Here is a 16,523-nt window from a genome sequence, read left to right as displayed (position 1 = left end):
GACAGGCTACTGGGCCAGATGGATGTTTGGTCTGACCCAGTACGGCCGTTCTTACGTTTTTATGTTCTAAGCTCAGGGCTCAGGGTCGGGGGTCTCACTGGACCACCTTGATTTTCATGCAAACCTGCTCCTGGGTGGCCAGGCTGGCAGCTATCCTGCCCTAGACGGCCACTTTCCTGTGCCTAGTGCGGAGGTCGTAGATGTTGGAGGCTTCCCCCCAAACCTCGATGAGGTCCACAATCTCCGCACTAGACCAAGCGGGCGACCGCCTCTTGCGTCCCCGGGCAGGCTCCTGGGAGCCGCCAGCCTGGTCCTGGGAAGAGGCGGAGGGCTGGGTAGCAGCGGGTGGCTGGCTCGTGCCGTGCCAGGTGCAGGGTCTGCTGGCTGGGTGCTGGCAGGCTTGCACCTGGCACGGGCACTGTAGCCAGACCGTGCCCCTTTAACGGCTCCAGGGCCAGGAGGGGGGCAGAAGAATTTCCCTGGTGGTGCCCAGAGTGGCCACCAGGGAAAGCTGGGGAGGGCTAGCCTCCCACTAGTTCAAATTAAGTGGCCACACAGCCCGTAATTCGAACTACTTAATTCGAACTAGGCGTTAGTCCTCGTAGAATGAGGTTTACCTAGTTCGAATTAAGCGCTCCGCTAGTTCGAATTAACTTCGAGTTAGTGGTTTGTATGTGTAGCGCCTATTAAAGTTAATTCGAACTATCCTCTGTTAGTTCGAATTAACTTTGTAGTGTAGACATACCCTTATTCTCTATCCCCTTTTTAATGATTCCTAACATTCTATTTGCTTTTTTGACTGCCACTGCACACTGAGTAGATGTTTTCAGAGAACTATCCACAATGACTCCAAGATCTCTCTCAAGTAGCTGTAGCCAAATTAGTCTCCATCATATTGTATATATAGTTGGAATTATTTTTTCCAATGTGTATTCCTTTACATTTGTCAACATTAAATTTCATTTGCCATTTTGTTGTCCAATAACTTAGATTGGTAAGATCTTTTTGAAGCTCTTCACAGTCTGCTTTGGTCTTAACTATCTTGAGCAATTTGGTATCATCTGCAAATTTTGCCTCCTCACTGTTTACCCCTTTCTCTAGATCATTTATAAATAAGTTAAATAGGATGGGTCCCAGGACAGAACTTGGGGACTCCACTAGTTACCTCTCTTACCATTTATTCCTACCCTTTGTTTCCTGTGTTTTAACCAGTTATGAATCCATAAAAAGACCTTCCCTTTTAACCCATGACAACTTACTTTACTGAAGCGCCTTTGGTGCGAGACCGTGTCAAGGCTATCTGGAAATCTAAGTATACTATATCCACTTGATTCTCCCTTGTGCACGTTTGTTAATCCCCTCAAAGAACTGCAGCAGATTAGTAAGGCATGATTTCCCTTTACAGAAATCATGTTGACTTTCCCCTAATAAATTATGCTAGAATCATAAAATCATAGGGCTTTAAGAGACCTCAGGTGGTTATTGAGTCCAGCCCCCTACCCAAAGCAGGACCAATCCCAACTAAATCATCCCAGCCAGGGCTTTGTCAAGCCAGGACTTAAAAACCTCTAGGGATTGAGATTCCACCACCTCCCTAGGTAACCCATTCCAGTGCTTCACCACCCTCCTAGTGAAATAGTTTTTCCTAATATCCAACCTAGACCTCCCCCACGGTAACTTGAGACCATTACTCCTTGTTCTGCCGTCTGTCACTACTGTTAACAGACTTTCTCCATCCTCTTTGGAACCTCCCTACAGGAAGTTGAAGGCTGCTATCAAATCTCCCCTCACTCTTCGCTTCTCCAGACTAAACAAACCCAAATCCCTCAGTGCTCCAGCTCCCTAATCATTTTGGTTGCTCTCCACTGGACCCTCTCCAATGCATCCACATACTTTTTGTAGTGGGGGGCTGGGAACTGGACCCAATAGTCCAGATATGGCCTCACCAGAGCCAAATAAAGGGGAATAATCATTTCTCTAGATCTGCTGGCAATGCTCCTCCTAATGCAACCTAATATTCCATTCACCTTCTTGGCTACTATGGCACACTGGTGACTTATATTCATCTTCTCATCCACTGTAATCCCAAGTTCCTTTCTGCAGAACTGCTACTTAGCCAGTTGGTCCCCATTCTGTAACAATGCTTGGGATTCTTCAGTCCCAAGTGCAGGACTCTGCACTTGTCTTTGTTGAACCTCATCAGATTTCTTTGGCCCAATTCTCTCATCTCTAATAGATTAGAGAATTGGACCATATCTGGACCATATCCCTGGACCATCACTTGGACCATATCCCTGCCCTCCAGCGTATTTACCTCTCCTGCAGCTTAGTGTCATCTGCAAACTTGCTGAGGGTGCAGTGCAGCCCATCCCCTCATCCAGATCATTAATAAAGATGTTGAACAAAACCGGGCCTAGAACCGATCCTTAGGGCACTCTGCTGGAAACTGACCACCAACCTGACATCGAGCCATTGACCACTAATCATTGGGGCTGACAGTCTAGCCAGTTTTCTATTCTTCTTACAGTCCATTTATCTAATCCATACTCCCTTAACTTGCTGGCAAGAATATTGTGGGAGATTGTATCAAAAGCTTTGCTAAAGTCAAGGTATATCACATTCACTGACTTCCTCATGTCCACAGAGCCAGTTACCTCATCATAGAAGCTAATCAGATTGGTCAGGCATGACTTGCCTTTCGTGAATCCATGCTGACTATTCCTGATCACTTTCCCCTCTTTCTAGGGGTTCAAAATGGATTCCCTGAGGATCCCTTCCATGATTTTTCCGGGGACTGAGGTACGGCTGACTGGTCTGTAGTTCCCTGGATTGTCCTCCTTCTATTTTTTAAAGATGGGCACTGCACTTGCTTTTTTCCAATCATCTGGGATCTCTCCCAATCTCTAGGAGTTTTCAAAGATAATGGCCAAAGGCTCTACAATGACATTTGCCAACTCCCTCACTACCCTCAGATACATTAAATCTGGACCCATGGATTAAGTATTTTAGCTTTTCTAAATAGTTCCTAACCTGTTCTTTCCCCATCATGGGCTGTCCACCTCCTTCCCATAGCATGCTGCCTAGTGCATTAAGCTGGAAGCTGACCTTGTCTGTGAAGACAGATGCAAAGAAAGCATTGAGTACTTCAACTTTTCCACATCATCTATCACTAGGTTACCTCTCTCATCCAGTAAGGACTCCATACTTTCTCTGATCACCCTCTTATTGGTAACATGCCTGTAGAAACCTTTCTTGTTACCCTTCACATCTCTTGCTAGTTGCATTTCCAATTGCGCTTTCGCCTTCCTGATAACACCCCTGCATTCTCGAACAATGTATTTATACTCTTCCCTAGTCATCTGTCCAAGCTTCCACTTCTTGTAAGCTTCCTTTTGGTGTTTAAGTTCGCCAAGGATTTCCCCGGTAAGCCAATGTGGTCGCCTACCATATTTGCTTTTCTTACTTCCACATCGGGATGGTTTTTTCCTGCATCTTTAATAAGGCTTCTTTAAATTATTGCCAGCTCTCCTGGACTCCATTCCCCTTCATGTAATCATCCCAGGGAATCCTGCCTATCAGTTCTCTGAGGAAATCAAAGTCTGCTCTTCTGAAGTCCAGGCTGTGTATTTTGCTTCTCTCCTTTCTTCCTTTGGTCAGGATCCTGAAATCTACCATCTCGGAATTACTGCTTCCCAGGTTGTCACCCACCTCTACTTCCCCTACTAGTTCCTCCCTGTTTGTGAACAGCAGGTCAAGCTGTGCATAGCCCCTGGTCGGTTCCTTCTGCACTTTTACCAAGAAGTTATCCCCAACATCCTCCAAAAACTTCCTGGATTGTCTTTGTACTGCTGTATTGGTCTCCCAACAGATGTCGGGGTGACTAAAGTCTCCCATGAGAACCAGGGCCTGTGATCTGGAAGCTTCTCTGTTATATATTCATCTATATGTCTGACAAATTTATTCTTGACTATGGTTTCAACTAATTTGTCCAGTACTGATGTTAGACTTACTGGTCTGTAATTGCCATGATCACCTGTAAAGCCTTTTTTAAATATTGGCGTCATATTAACTATCTTCCAGTCATTAGGTACAGAAGCTGATAGGTTACAAGAATAGGTTACAAACCACAGTTAATAATTCCACAATTTCACACTGGAGTTCTTTCAGAACTCTTGGGTGAATGCCATCTGGTCCCAGTGACTTGTTACTGTTAAGTTTATCAATTTGTTCCAAAACCTCCTCTAATGACATCTCAATTTGGGACAATTCCTCAGATTTGTCACCTAAAAAGAATCACTCAGGTTTGGGAAGTTCCCCAATATCCTCAGCCTTGAAGACAGAAGTAAAGAATTCATTTAGCTTTTCTGCAATGACTTTATCACCTTTGAGTGCTCTTTTAGCATCTCAATCGTTCAAGGGCCCCACTGGTTATGTAGCTGGCTTCCTGTTTCTGATGTACTTAAAAACATTTTACTATTACTTTTTGAGTTTTTGGCTAGCTATGCTTCAAACTCCTTTTTGGCTAGTCTTATTATATTTTTACATTTAATTTGACAAAGTTTATGCTCCATTCTATTTTCCTCACTAGAATTTGATTTCTACTTTTTAAAAGATTTTTTTAAAATCTCCCTCTGCTTGTTTTATTTGGTTATTATACAATGGTGGTACTTTTTTGGTTCTTACACTGTGTTTTTTAATTTATGGTGTACATTTAAGTTGGGCTTCTATTATGGTGTCTCTGAAAAGTTGCCATGCAGCTTGCAGAGATTTTACTTTTGTCACCGTATATTTTAATTTCTGTTTAACTAACCTTCTTATTTTTGTGTAGTTCCCCTTCCTGAAATTAAATGCTACAGTGTTGGGCTGCTGAGGTGTTTTCCCACCACAAGGATGTGGTTTTATTACATTATGGTCACTATTTCCAAGTGGTCCAGTTATATTTACCTCTTGAACCAGATCCTGTGCTCCACTTAGGACTAAATCAAGAATAGCCTCTCCCCTTGTATGTTCCACAAGTTGGGAACCACTGCTAATAGACCATTCAGGGGCTGCAGAAAGGCAATGGCTGCAGACTGTCCATATAGAAATACAGTACAACTCCACTGGTCTGGCATCTAATGCTCCGGCACTCCTGACGGTCCAGCACCATCAGGAACCCGGAAGTGCTCTGGCTGCCAGACAAGTGGAGCTGCTCTGTGCCCGGCTTCCCCGATTCAGCCGCTGCTGAAACTGACCAGCAGCTGAATCGGGGAATCTGGGGGCAGAGCAGCTGGGGTGCTGCCGGGTTGGTCTCGTAGTGCTGCCCCTCGGGGCTGCGGGACCAACCCAGCGGCACCCCAGCTGCTCTGCCCCAGGCGTCCCCAGGTCAGCCACTGCTGAAACTGACCAGCGGATGATTCTGGTCAGTTTCAGCAGTGGCTGAATCGGGGACACCCGGGGCAGAGCAGCTGGGGTGCTGCAGGATTGGTCTCGTAGCGCCCGCCCCTCAGCGCTGCGGGACCAACCCAGCAGCACCCCAGCTGCTCTGTCCCAGGCATCCCCAAGAGCAGCTGGGGTGCTGCTGGGTTGTTCCCGTAGCGCCGCCCCTTGGCGCTGCGGGACCAACCTGGCAGCACCCCAGCTGCTCTGTCCCAGTCAACCCCAAGAGCATCTGGGGTGCTGCTGGGTTGGTCTCGCAGCGCTGAAGGGTGGCACTACCGGACCAACCTGGCAGCACCCCAGCAGCTCTGCCCCAGGCGTCCCAGATTCAGCCACTGCTGAAACTGACCAGCAGCGGCTGAATCGGGGATGCCTGGGGCAGAGCCGGACTATCGGGAAGGGGGGGGGGTTAAAGGAGTCTGAGTTGGCATCTCCCCCCCCACCCCAGACTCCTCATAGCCCCCCCTTCCGATAGTCCGGCATTTCTGATAATCCGGCACCCCCTGGGTTCTAAAGGTGCCGGATTATCGGAAGTTTACTATATCACTGAAAACAAGTAGCATCTCTCAAGCTGTAGTGCTGCAAAAATTGTGTTGCAAATAACTCCCTAGTCATTTAATATGAAGAAAGGTAAAAGAAAAAGTGCTGTTGGTAATGAGTTGAAGCAATAGCTGTGTTATAAACAATGGCCTTTGAACTGTTCTTGAGTGGTCAGATGGATTCTTAATTTAGACTAGAACCTCTGCACTCAGTGTATTGAAAGCACAGTGTAGGGGAAAAAATATTTATTTCAAGATAAAGTTTTTGTTTTAAGGACAATGTACTTTTTAAAACTACTGTACTTTCATCCTCCTGAGTTTTCAGCTCCTGATTGCACACATTTAAATCAATACTAATGACAACGTTAATTAATGATCATTAAAGTCAGAAATAAAGTACTGTTACCAGCTGACTAATACAATCTGTTGAGCTAGGAACTAAACCACTTGGTGTGCTGTATAAGTTATCTTTTTGTTCATATTCCTCATGTTGATGTTAAAGAAAAATCTGAGCTTCCATAAATGGAAGAAAGACAGGTTGAAACTTGAAGACACAAATCAAGGCAACCCACTGTTTCGGGCTGTGAACCGGTGGTGTATAGGAACATTAAATTATTCAGGTATCTTGGAACGGTGTCTTACAGTCTTTATTCCCACTGGAAGTGACTGACAAATAAAACAGTCTTCATCAAAACACAAGTCAGGTCATGTTGCCTTTAATGACTCTTGAGTATTCTCCTTTCTACTTTACAAATAAAAATAAGTTAAATGGGCTCTTTGTGATACATAAAATGTGTCCCCTATATTTTAATTCATGGCAAGGGCACCTACTGTCTAGGACAGGCATGCTTTTATGTTCATTCATCTAAATCCAAATAAATAAAATATTTACTAATGTTTCCTTTTTGTATGGGACTTAAAATGGCATTCATAGTATCCTGCAATTATATAGCACTTTCATCTTAACACATTTAACAAAGTGAAACTATAAAGAGGTTACTTCTAATCAACAACTAAAATGTACATTTCAAAGCCATGGAGCCCAGGGTTAGCAGTGGACTGAAAATCCCCCACTGACCCGGGCTCCATGTTGTGCTATATGCCTCGCAGAGCCCAGGGTCAGATGGAAAGTCCCCAGGTGACCCTGGGCTCCATGGCACTGCCCCTCTGAAATGCCCAGGCGCCCCTTTGAAATGCCCAGACGGCATTTCAAAGGGGCAGCACTGCACAGATGATCCCCAGCTCAGTTGTGCGGCACTGCCCCTTTAAAACACCGCCTCGGCTTTTCAAAGGCGCTGCGCAGCACAGCTGAACCCAGGATCGGCTGTGTGGCTGCCTCTTCTACACGCCAATGTGGCATTCAAAGGGGCAGTGCCCACAGCTGAACCTCAGCTCAGTTTTGCGGTGCTGCCCCTTTAAAACGCTGCCTAGATGTTTCAAAGAAGCAGCACTGCACAGCTGAGCCTGGGATCATCTGTGTGGCTGCCACTCTGAAATGCTGAAGCGGTGTTCAAAGGGGCAGTGCTGCACAGCCGATCCTGGCTCAGCTGTGCTGCACTGCCCCTTTCAAATGCCACCTCGGCGTTTCAAACAGGTAGTGACGTGGAGCCTGGAGTTAGCTGGGGACTCCCCAGCTGATCCCGGGCCCCGTGGCACTTTCACATTTTAAAGGGGCAGCGCTGCACAGCTGAGCCACAGGTCAGCTGTGCAGCGGCTGCCCCTTTGAAATGCTGCCTGGGGGTTTCAAAGCAGCAGCGCCACACAGATGATACCCAGCTCACCTGTGTGGCGCTTCCACTTTGAAGTACCCCTTCTCCCCCTCCCTCTTTGCTGCCTCTATCTGATAGAGGCAGCAAGGGAGGGGGGGAAATCGACTAGTCCTGAACATCCTTACCCACAACTGCAGTTAAATCGGTGAAAGTGCTCTTTGTGAGGACAAGCACTACTGACACAAGGAGCTTAGTGCTGACGTATAAAACTGATTCAACTATTGTAGCAGCTATATGTCAATGTACCATGATCCTTCACCAATCACTCAGCTAGCAGCCTACAGAAAAAGTAGCATCCTCCCTTGCCCAGCAACATAATTCTCTCCTTTTCCAGGCAATTACATCGCCACAGGGAGAACAGCAGTACAAGATGTCCTGTAAAAGATTCTATAGCCTCTTGGAAGAAGAATCTAGCTCAGAAAATAACACCTTCTCAGGCCAGAGTGTTCTGGAAGAGGCGTCTAGGACTCCAGCATTGTCCACCAACCCAGGTTCAAAAATCTGGAACACCCATTATGTCCTCAATTGTTCATCTGTTTTGTTTTGTTTTGTTTTTGGTGGGGATGAACTCATTTAATATTTTCCACTTGAAAGTCATGTAGAGACTTGCTTTGATGGTACTTGCAAGTCAAGGATACTCTTAGGAACAGGATGGAAAAGAACAAGTGCATCGGTGTTCCTTCTGCAGATAGACATGGTGATGGATGCTCACTGTGTATTTCTATTCTTCATGTGACTGCATATTTGTATTAAAGTTGCACTCAACCAAGACCAGGCCCAAGTAAGCTAGGCACTGTAGTCCCTGCTCCTGATCTATATACTCCAGACAGATAAAGGGTGAGAACAAGGAAGTATTAACAATCCCATTTAAAAAATTGGGGAAATGAGGCACAAAGAACTTAAATGATTTGTCCAAATATCAGAGACGTCATGAACAATGCTGGGAATTCAACACAGTTCTCAAGTCCCAGTTCAGCATCTTAACCATAAGACCAACCTTCCTCTCACCACAAACTCTCAAAATAAATCCATTCAAGACATTTTACTGAAATGGGAAGGAGAAGCAAAAATTAAAAGGTCGGAAAAAGACTATCTAGTGTCTCAGAAAGCACAGAGGTTTCAAAGCCAGTAATGATTACATCAATTCCTATTCACAATATCCTATAACTCTAATATTTAGTATGTGGTTCTTTTCCCTCCTGTCTTCACATTCCCGCATTTAAAAACCAGGATAAGCAGACAGTTCTGGTGCTCATGAGTTCCTCGGATGAGCTTGATGTACAGACATCATAAACTCACACACAGGCCCACCACTGGCAGGGTGGGGGGGAGGGGAAGAGAGGGAAGGGAGCAGTTGCCCCAGGGCCCAGTGATTCAAAGAGCTCTGAGACTCCTGAGGGCGCAGAGGACTGGAGGGGCGGGGTCAGTGTGGTTTGCTCTGGGCTGGCTGCCCCAGCCCCTCAGTCCTCTTTCTGCTCTTTCCGGGAGGGCAGAGCCAGCCCTCCCCAAAAGACCTTGCTAAGGGTCCCGCAGAGGCTGTTGGTGCCCCTACTCACACACTCTCTGTATTAAAAGTTTCAAAAGAATCTAAGATCAATTGTCTCTGTTCTTGACAACACTAAAGGAAGAACTCTTGAGACAATAAAATGAGTAAACTCAGAAGAGTGCGAAATAGAAACAGTATGCTTTTGGAAAATGGTAAATTACATACATACACATACAATCAGATGGCACAAATGTTCTGCCTTTCATAAAACTGAGTAATAAGTAATGTAGCTATTTAGAAACAACCTGTGCTCTACCTTACCATAATATACAGGGATCAGTCAATCACTTTTTATTGACCTAATTTTCAATTTAAAAGAGTTTTAATTAAAATAAATTAAAATAAAACTCTTTGAACAAAAGCAGAAATATGTCAGTTAACTGCACGTGCACTCTAAATGCCAATAACTTAAGAGGGAAAACATTTTCTGTCAGATTTCTAGAGAAACAAGTCAGTCATAGCTAATGTGCTCAGTTTAACAGCTTTCAAAACCAACAGAAATGAACATAATATATTCAGGAATACTTTTAAAGTAGTGTTAACTCATCATTAGTCCCAAATTAGTGTCAGACTCTACTCCCTGAGCACTGAAAGAAGTCTGCAGTGATTATTTCTAATTCATTAGCCAGTGAAATGAACATTTACCAGAAAACAGCTCACATATTAAATATAAATATATGTATGATCTTAAGACTGAGAAAGTAGGCATTCAAGGCATTCAAATTAAGCTCACTCCCCCAATAATATATATGACACTTTTCCTTATATGTTCTGCAGCATATGGACTGAAATTTCACAGCAAAATACTCAATTTCTGCTGACATCAATGCTGAGTTCTAAAACTAACTAGAAATGTTGTGACAACAGGACTGAGTTACACAAAGCAGCATTAACAGAATCAGGGGCTTTTATAGAATTATGTTTTTTATTATTATGGTATTGCCATCGAGCACTCGAATTTATCAACACAGAAAGACTTCCATAGGACTATACAAACCTCACTATTTTCTGCCTTAAGAGCAAGACTCCTTTCTTTGACCTTGCCTTCTCTAACATATAGCAATATGTGTTTGTGTGTGTTATAAATTAAATATAAAAACAAATGGGTAAATCCTTCTGCCCGAGGAGGGGAAGAATGAGAGAAAAAAGGCATAATATATGTTAGTCACACTGCTTAATGCACTATTAGAAGGTCTTCATATACTAGTGATGACCATAATATAAGAATCTACACAGAGACTAGAGTAGAGTATATTCAATATGGTATTATTAATTTGCTTTCATTAGAGACTATTTTTGAACTTTTTTCCCATACTGCTGCCCAACTTGCAATGTGTCACAAGACAACGCTAGTATACCACAAAAAACAGAGAGCCTTGCTGCAGAATGTAGGGTGGTATCATTCCCTTTCTCTTTCCTGTTTCTAAGATGGCATGCAGGTACACTACCCATTCTACTTCTCACTAATGAGTGGTGCATTGGCACAGGAAAGCAGAAGTGGCAAGAAAGTGGGTGGGAAGCTCTGGCAGCAGGTCGGGGAGACTGTTGGAAAACAGTAATGTGTTGTGTGTACACATGACTGAGCACTGGAGAAGGGTGGAAAGCAGCAGTGGACCAAATTGAGAATCCATAAGGCAACAGACACAAGCGAGTGGAATGCTACAGCGAACAGAATGGGAAAGAAACATGGATTTTTCAGATATGATGAATCATTAAGACTGTGGAACCTTGTTCCCAATTCTTACCTTTTAAGTTTTCAGGGGACACCCTACCCTGCAGTGTTTTGGGCAGAAAAGTCTACATAAAGATCTCTTTTTTCCTCCAGGCTCTAGCTTAGCATGTAGCTAGAACATGTTCATTGAAAACAGAACTCTCCACTGTGGAAGAGAAAGAAGCAGGCAGAATATAACTACACTGTGCATGCTCCAACTAGGTGCTAAAGAAAGGACAATGTAACAACTGAATCTCCACAAACATCAATGTTTATGGCCAGCAAGGGGATTTTTCCTGTAGCAGCTGCCCTAAAAGAAAAACCCTGTAGCCAAATCTACAAATTGGCTTCACAGAGCCATAGTATACATTCTTAACAAAAACTATGTCAATCAACGTGTACAATACTACATATTTACCACATGTCCAAGTTAATATTGTGGAAACAGATTTAATTTCTGGAATTCTTAAAATTTCAGGTCATTGATCTATCAAGCATAATCCAAATGTGTTGTGTATACAGGTGATGAGCACCACCCATCAAAACACTACAGATCATTTCTCTGTTTTTGAAGTGCAAAATGTTTGAGCTGTTCACCTTCCGGCGATTATCAGGTCTACAGACTTGTGGAATCTGTTATTTTGAGCTATTTGGCTTTATTCCTCCTGATCTCTAGCATCCTCAATGAAAGCTCCTCAAGCCAAATAACTGCTGACACTACTTCAGAATGGCATAATAATTTAGGTTGGAATTTTCAGAAAAGATGATGGGAGTTAGGTACCCAAATCTCGTTGAAACTTCCTTACTCTCATTTGAAAAACATTGCTTCAAGCCATTGTAATATCAAAAAAGAGCAGTTTAAACAGTTTAAAAACTTATGTTTTAAATTGCTTCATATTCAGTAAAAAACTTAGTGCTCTCTTCTACACCAAAAAGAGACAGGGCTGACAACACCATTGAGCTTCCCTAGCCTATCCACAATGAGGCCCGAAAATTGTTTAGTCCCCACTATTGGGCAGTTAGGCCAACCACTCAAATATTCATTATAGAAAGTGTGCTAAACTCAAAGTGAGTTAGCCAACATCCTATCACAGCCTAAGAAACACTGAGTCAGGCCTCTGTCATGCCCACCCCAATCAAGAAAGGAGAATTGGAGTTGGCTGAGAAAGTCCAAGCCTATTTGCAAACAGAGAACAGCTGCCAGCCTTGTTAGTCCAGGGCTACAAAAAGGCAGGCAGGAAAGCAGCCAAGAGAGAGGAAAAGAAGAAGCCAGGGAGTTGGTGCTCTTCCTTCCTGGCTGCAGGAATTAGCAGTTCCTTGGGCTGCGATAATGAAGCTGTTTGTAGCTAGAAGGTTGTAGAAAAGTAAACTACAGATAAAGAGCACAGGTGATTGCACCCACACTGGTTTGTGGGCACATCAGGGGCGGAACTGAGGAGGACCCAACAAAGCTCCATATTATATAGGCCCATAAGAAGAAGAGGAAGAAGTTAGGAACACTGGCCACGTATTTCTCCATAAATTAGGTTACATCTTCACTACGTGGAAGATCAATGCTGCCATGATCCATCTTCCCGAGTTTGTTTTGGCGGGTCTAGTAACACCTGCTAAATTGAACTCAGAGAGCACCCCCATTGGTGCCAGTAGTCCTGCTTGTACAAGGAGTAAGGGAAGCCAATGGGAGTGTTTGTTCTCATCGACCTTCTGCTGTGGAGACTGTGCGGAAACTCAAATTAAGGTATGTCAACTCTAGCTACATACATCTGACGAAGTGGGTCTTTGCCCACGATAGCTTATGCTCCAATACATCTGTTAGTCTATAAGGTGCCACAGGACTCCTTGTCGCTTTTGCAGATCCAGACTAACACGGCTACCCCTCTGATACTCTAGCTACATAGTTAACATAGCTGGAGTTGCATATCTTAATTCAACCTTCCCACATAGTGAAGACATGGCGTTAGTATGATTCTGATGTCCCAGGGACAACTGTTATTTTAGCTCTACTTTCCAGCAAGAAGTCCCACCCTGTTTTATACTTATTATGTATTAATCCTATATTAAATTACTATAAAATATCTGGCAAATAATGTAACTTACAGCTCTTGAAAAGTTCACTGTGAAAGTCTCTTGCATCTCTACTGAATTTAAATCCCAAGTGGCATTTCCTTAGCCCCAAACTATATCAGCAGAAAGGCAGATGAGGCATCTACTAGTTCTAATAACTTTTTATATAGCAAGAGTTTAAATGATGCCTGTGATTTTATATATTTTAACATAGTTTCAAGACAAAGATGAATGATTACTTTCTGTGTGGTACGGGTATCTTGTTCTTGTTGCCTCTCCTCTGCTGTGCATTGTTCTGTCTTCTGAGATACAGCTGAACATATTTCAAAATCTGTATGGCCCAAATCCTGCAAATACTGGTAAAGTGGAGAATTCTGAAACAGAATTACAAAAATAAAGTAAGACCAAATGGCCTCTTCAACACTTCTAAGAAAGAAAAGCCATGATTAAATATCAACAAATACAGCTCAAGCCACACAATTGCTTGCAAAGTACACAGCAGGAAGAAAATTCAGTTTTCAGAGTCAGGGTCACTGAGTACATCAGGAGTAGAGGAAGGCAGGGCACAGGGCAGGAAGCGTCCAGTGAAACAAGTGTTAAGGGCATAAAAACAAAGTTCTACTGCACATACAATACTAATTTGCTAATCCACATACTTTAAAATTCACACAAGCATAAAAATGCCTGTTTTCCAACACTCTCAAAGATAATACACCAAGGGTGTGTCTAGACTACAGGATTTTGTTGACAAAAGTGGACTTTTGTCAACAAAACTATACCTGCGTCTACACTACTGCCGCATTCTGTCGACAGTAAGTCAACAGAACGTGGCAGTTTTGTCGACGGTGGTAGACCTCACTCTACGAGGAATAACGCCTTTGTCAACAGAGTTCTGTCGACGAAAGGTAAGTGTGGACATGGGGAAGAATTTATGTTGACAATAAAGGCCTCCAGGAAGAAGTCCTGGTGGACACTCCTGCCACAGCTTTCAACTCTATTGTTCCTGCCTATAGACATCTTTAAAAGGCACAGGAACCTGGGATTTAGCATTCTGGCAGCAAGCCAGCTCCAGCCAGGACTCTGAGATTGCGCTGCTCTTTCTGGTCAGGCAACTCGAAGCCATGTCCCAGGGGCAAGACCCCCTTGGCCCTTCCAGAGACACATCCCCGCAGGAAGCCAGGGGCACCAAACGCCGGACACCCTCCTGGTCTGGGCCCGAGACAAAAACCCTCTTGGAGCTCTGGTCTTAGGATGAGGCTCTTCAGGTCTCACAGTCCAGGCGGAGGAACGCTGACATTTACACCAGAATGGCTGATGGCCTGGCAAAGACAGAGCCAAAGTCAAGGAGCTGCGGCAGGGGATACGGCACACTACTGTGCCTACTACAAGGACCCCTGCCTCCCGAGAGGGTTGTGGAATCTGGCTTGGAGACCCCTGTGCAGCAGCAGCCGCAACTCCAGGGTGAGACCCTAGCAGTCGACTAGGAGCTCCAAGAGGAGGAGGAGGAAGACAGCACCAGGAGCACCCTGGAGCCAGACACCTACACTCAGGAGGCCTCCCAGACAATTTCAGACACCGGGGAGGGAACATCAGGTGAGTGCTGTGAGGGTCCAACACACACAGGGCAGGGCAGGCGGGAGCAAAGTGGATGGTGCAGTGCTGTGACATGTCATGCTGATCACAGCCGGGGGGGGGGAGGGAGAGCACACACCTGGCTGACCTTAGGGAGGGTCGTCCTACCCCTGCACCCGCATAGCTGTGAGGCAGCACCTGCTCTTGCAGGCAGTGATGCCAGGTGCAGGCATGGGTTGGGGACGCTGGGATTGCCACACAGCTTCAGGCCACTCAGCAACCCGCGGGAACCCCAACTGTGGCTTGACACTTGTCTGTGCTGCTTGGCCATGGGGTGTGTGTGAGGGGAGCGCAGGATGGTGGCCTGCACACCTTCTTCGCTCCAGGGAGACTGTGGCTGCTGGCCAGGCCACACCATGCCTTCCTAAGATGTACATAAGCATCCTCTGATCCTAGGACAGGCACTGACTGCTGAGAAGGGGAAGGGCATGCCCTCTCAGGGAAAGTGTGGGCATGCATGACTGATGACTTTTCCCTCTTGTCCTCTACAGCCGGACCAGTGGACCAGGAGGGGGCGCCACACCTGCCTCACCACCCAGACAGCTGCAGGAAACCCGTCGGCACTGGTGCATGTATTTGGACCTGGTTGCACCAGCACATCTTGGTTCTGCAAGGGATGCAGGACGCAATGAACCGGAGGCTGGAGGCAGAGGAAGAGTGGTGCAGGTTCTTGCTGGATGAGTTTGTCGAGCAGCGCACTGAGATTTGTGCTGCTATCCAGGAGGCAATGGCCTTCCCCGGTCCTGTCCCTGGTCCTGCTCAGCCTGCCCCCCAGCAACCCCTACTCTCCCCTCAGCCCCTACCATCCCAGACCCAGGTACAGCCCCACCACCTGCTCAGCCCCCTACTGTCCCAGGCCACATGTGCGGCTGTGTGTGAGAAGGCCTCCCCAGCCAAAGTGCCATGGGATCTTCATCAAGGCAGCACCCTCAGCCCTGAGCCTCCCTCCCCCCTTTCAGGCTGACATTCCCCCTTCCCACCTGTGAGAGTCACTGAGGGAAGCACTTTACTTTGTTTACAAACACTTTATTTTTCTGAACAAAAGAGTATTTTAGTTTTTCAAAAAACCAACAGTGAAATAAACTGTAAACATTTTTTCACCAACACCTATCTCTGTTCTCAGTGTGTGATGAATGAGTACGTGTGAATGTGGAGCCAGGAGGGGTTTTGGGGAGGAAGGCACTGGGGGCATGGAGCAATCCCACATTTGGAAGGCCCTGGGGAAAATCATTGGCCTCCTTGGGAGAACTGCTCCCTCAGGGCTTCTCAAATGCGCAAGCCCAGCTGGTGGGCTTGCCAGATTGCAGCTCTCTGGGGCTGCTCAAAGTGCCTCCCCTCCACATCAGCCTGTGTCCCCCATACAGGGAGGAAGGCCTCCCCTTACCTCTCCACTACATTGTGCAGCACACAACATGCTGCAACCACATTGGGGATGTTATGTTCCCCCATGACCAGTCGAGTGAGCAGGCATCTAAATCTGCCTTTCAGATGGCCGAAGGCACACCCTACCTGGAAGTGAGCCTGATTCAGGTGGGAGTTAAACAGTTCCCTGCTTGAATCCAGGTGGCCGGTGTAGGGCTTCATGAGCTGGGGCATAAGGGGGTACGCCGCATTGGCCACGATGCACGTAGGCATCTGCACATCCCCGACTGCATAGTTCCTCTCTGGAAAGAATGCTCCAGCCTGCAGCCTGCGGTACAGGTTCTGGAATATGTGGGCATCGTGTGCCCGGCCTGCCCACCCAACACAAATGTCTGTGAATTGTCCCAGGTGGTCGACCAGAGCCTGCAGCACTATCGAAAAGTAGCCCTTTCTATTAATATACTGTGCTGCTTGACAGGGTG

The 16,523-nt window shown here is 45.7% G+C and overlaps 1 protein-coding gene across 8 annotated transcripts in view; it reads right to left on the bottom strand.

Moving 5' to 3' along the window:
- VEZT (vezatin, adherens junctions transmembrane protein) overlaps window positions 1-16,523 on the bottom strand; it is a 126,899-nt gene that overhangs the window by 75,715 nt on the left and 34,661 nt on the right. For 7 of the 8 annotated variants that reach the window (XR_012905188.1, XM_075933499.1, XM_075933503.1 and 4 more), the window contains exon 2: window positions 13,287-13,421. The exons of the other annotated variant lie outside the window; for it this stretch is intronic. Coding sequence is in view for 6 of the 7 variants with exons in the window: in XM_075933499.1 (XP_075789614.1) it covers window positions 13,287-13,421 (135 nt within the window). In the remaining variant the exon portion in view is untranslated. The remainder of the gene's footprint in view (window positions 1-13,286; window positions 13,422-16,523) is intronic. 8 annotated transcript variants of the gene reach the window in all.

The sequence above is a fragment of the Pelodiscus sinensis genome, chromosome 1, assembly GCF_049634645.1.
Source record: "Pelodiscus sinensis isolate JC-2024 chromosome 1, ASM4963464v1, whole genome shotgun sequence".
NCBI classification, from domain to species: Eukaryota; Metazoa; Chordata; order Testudines; family Trionychidae; genus Pelodiscus; species Pelodiscus sinensis.
This window is presented reverse-complemented; position numbering and strand designations above follow the sequence as displayed.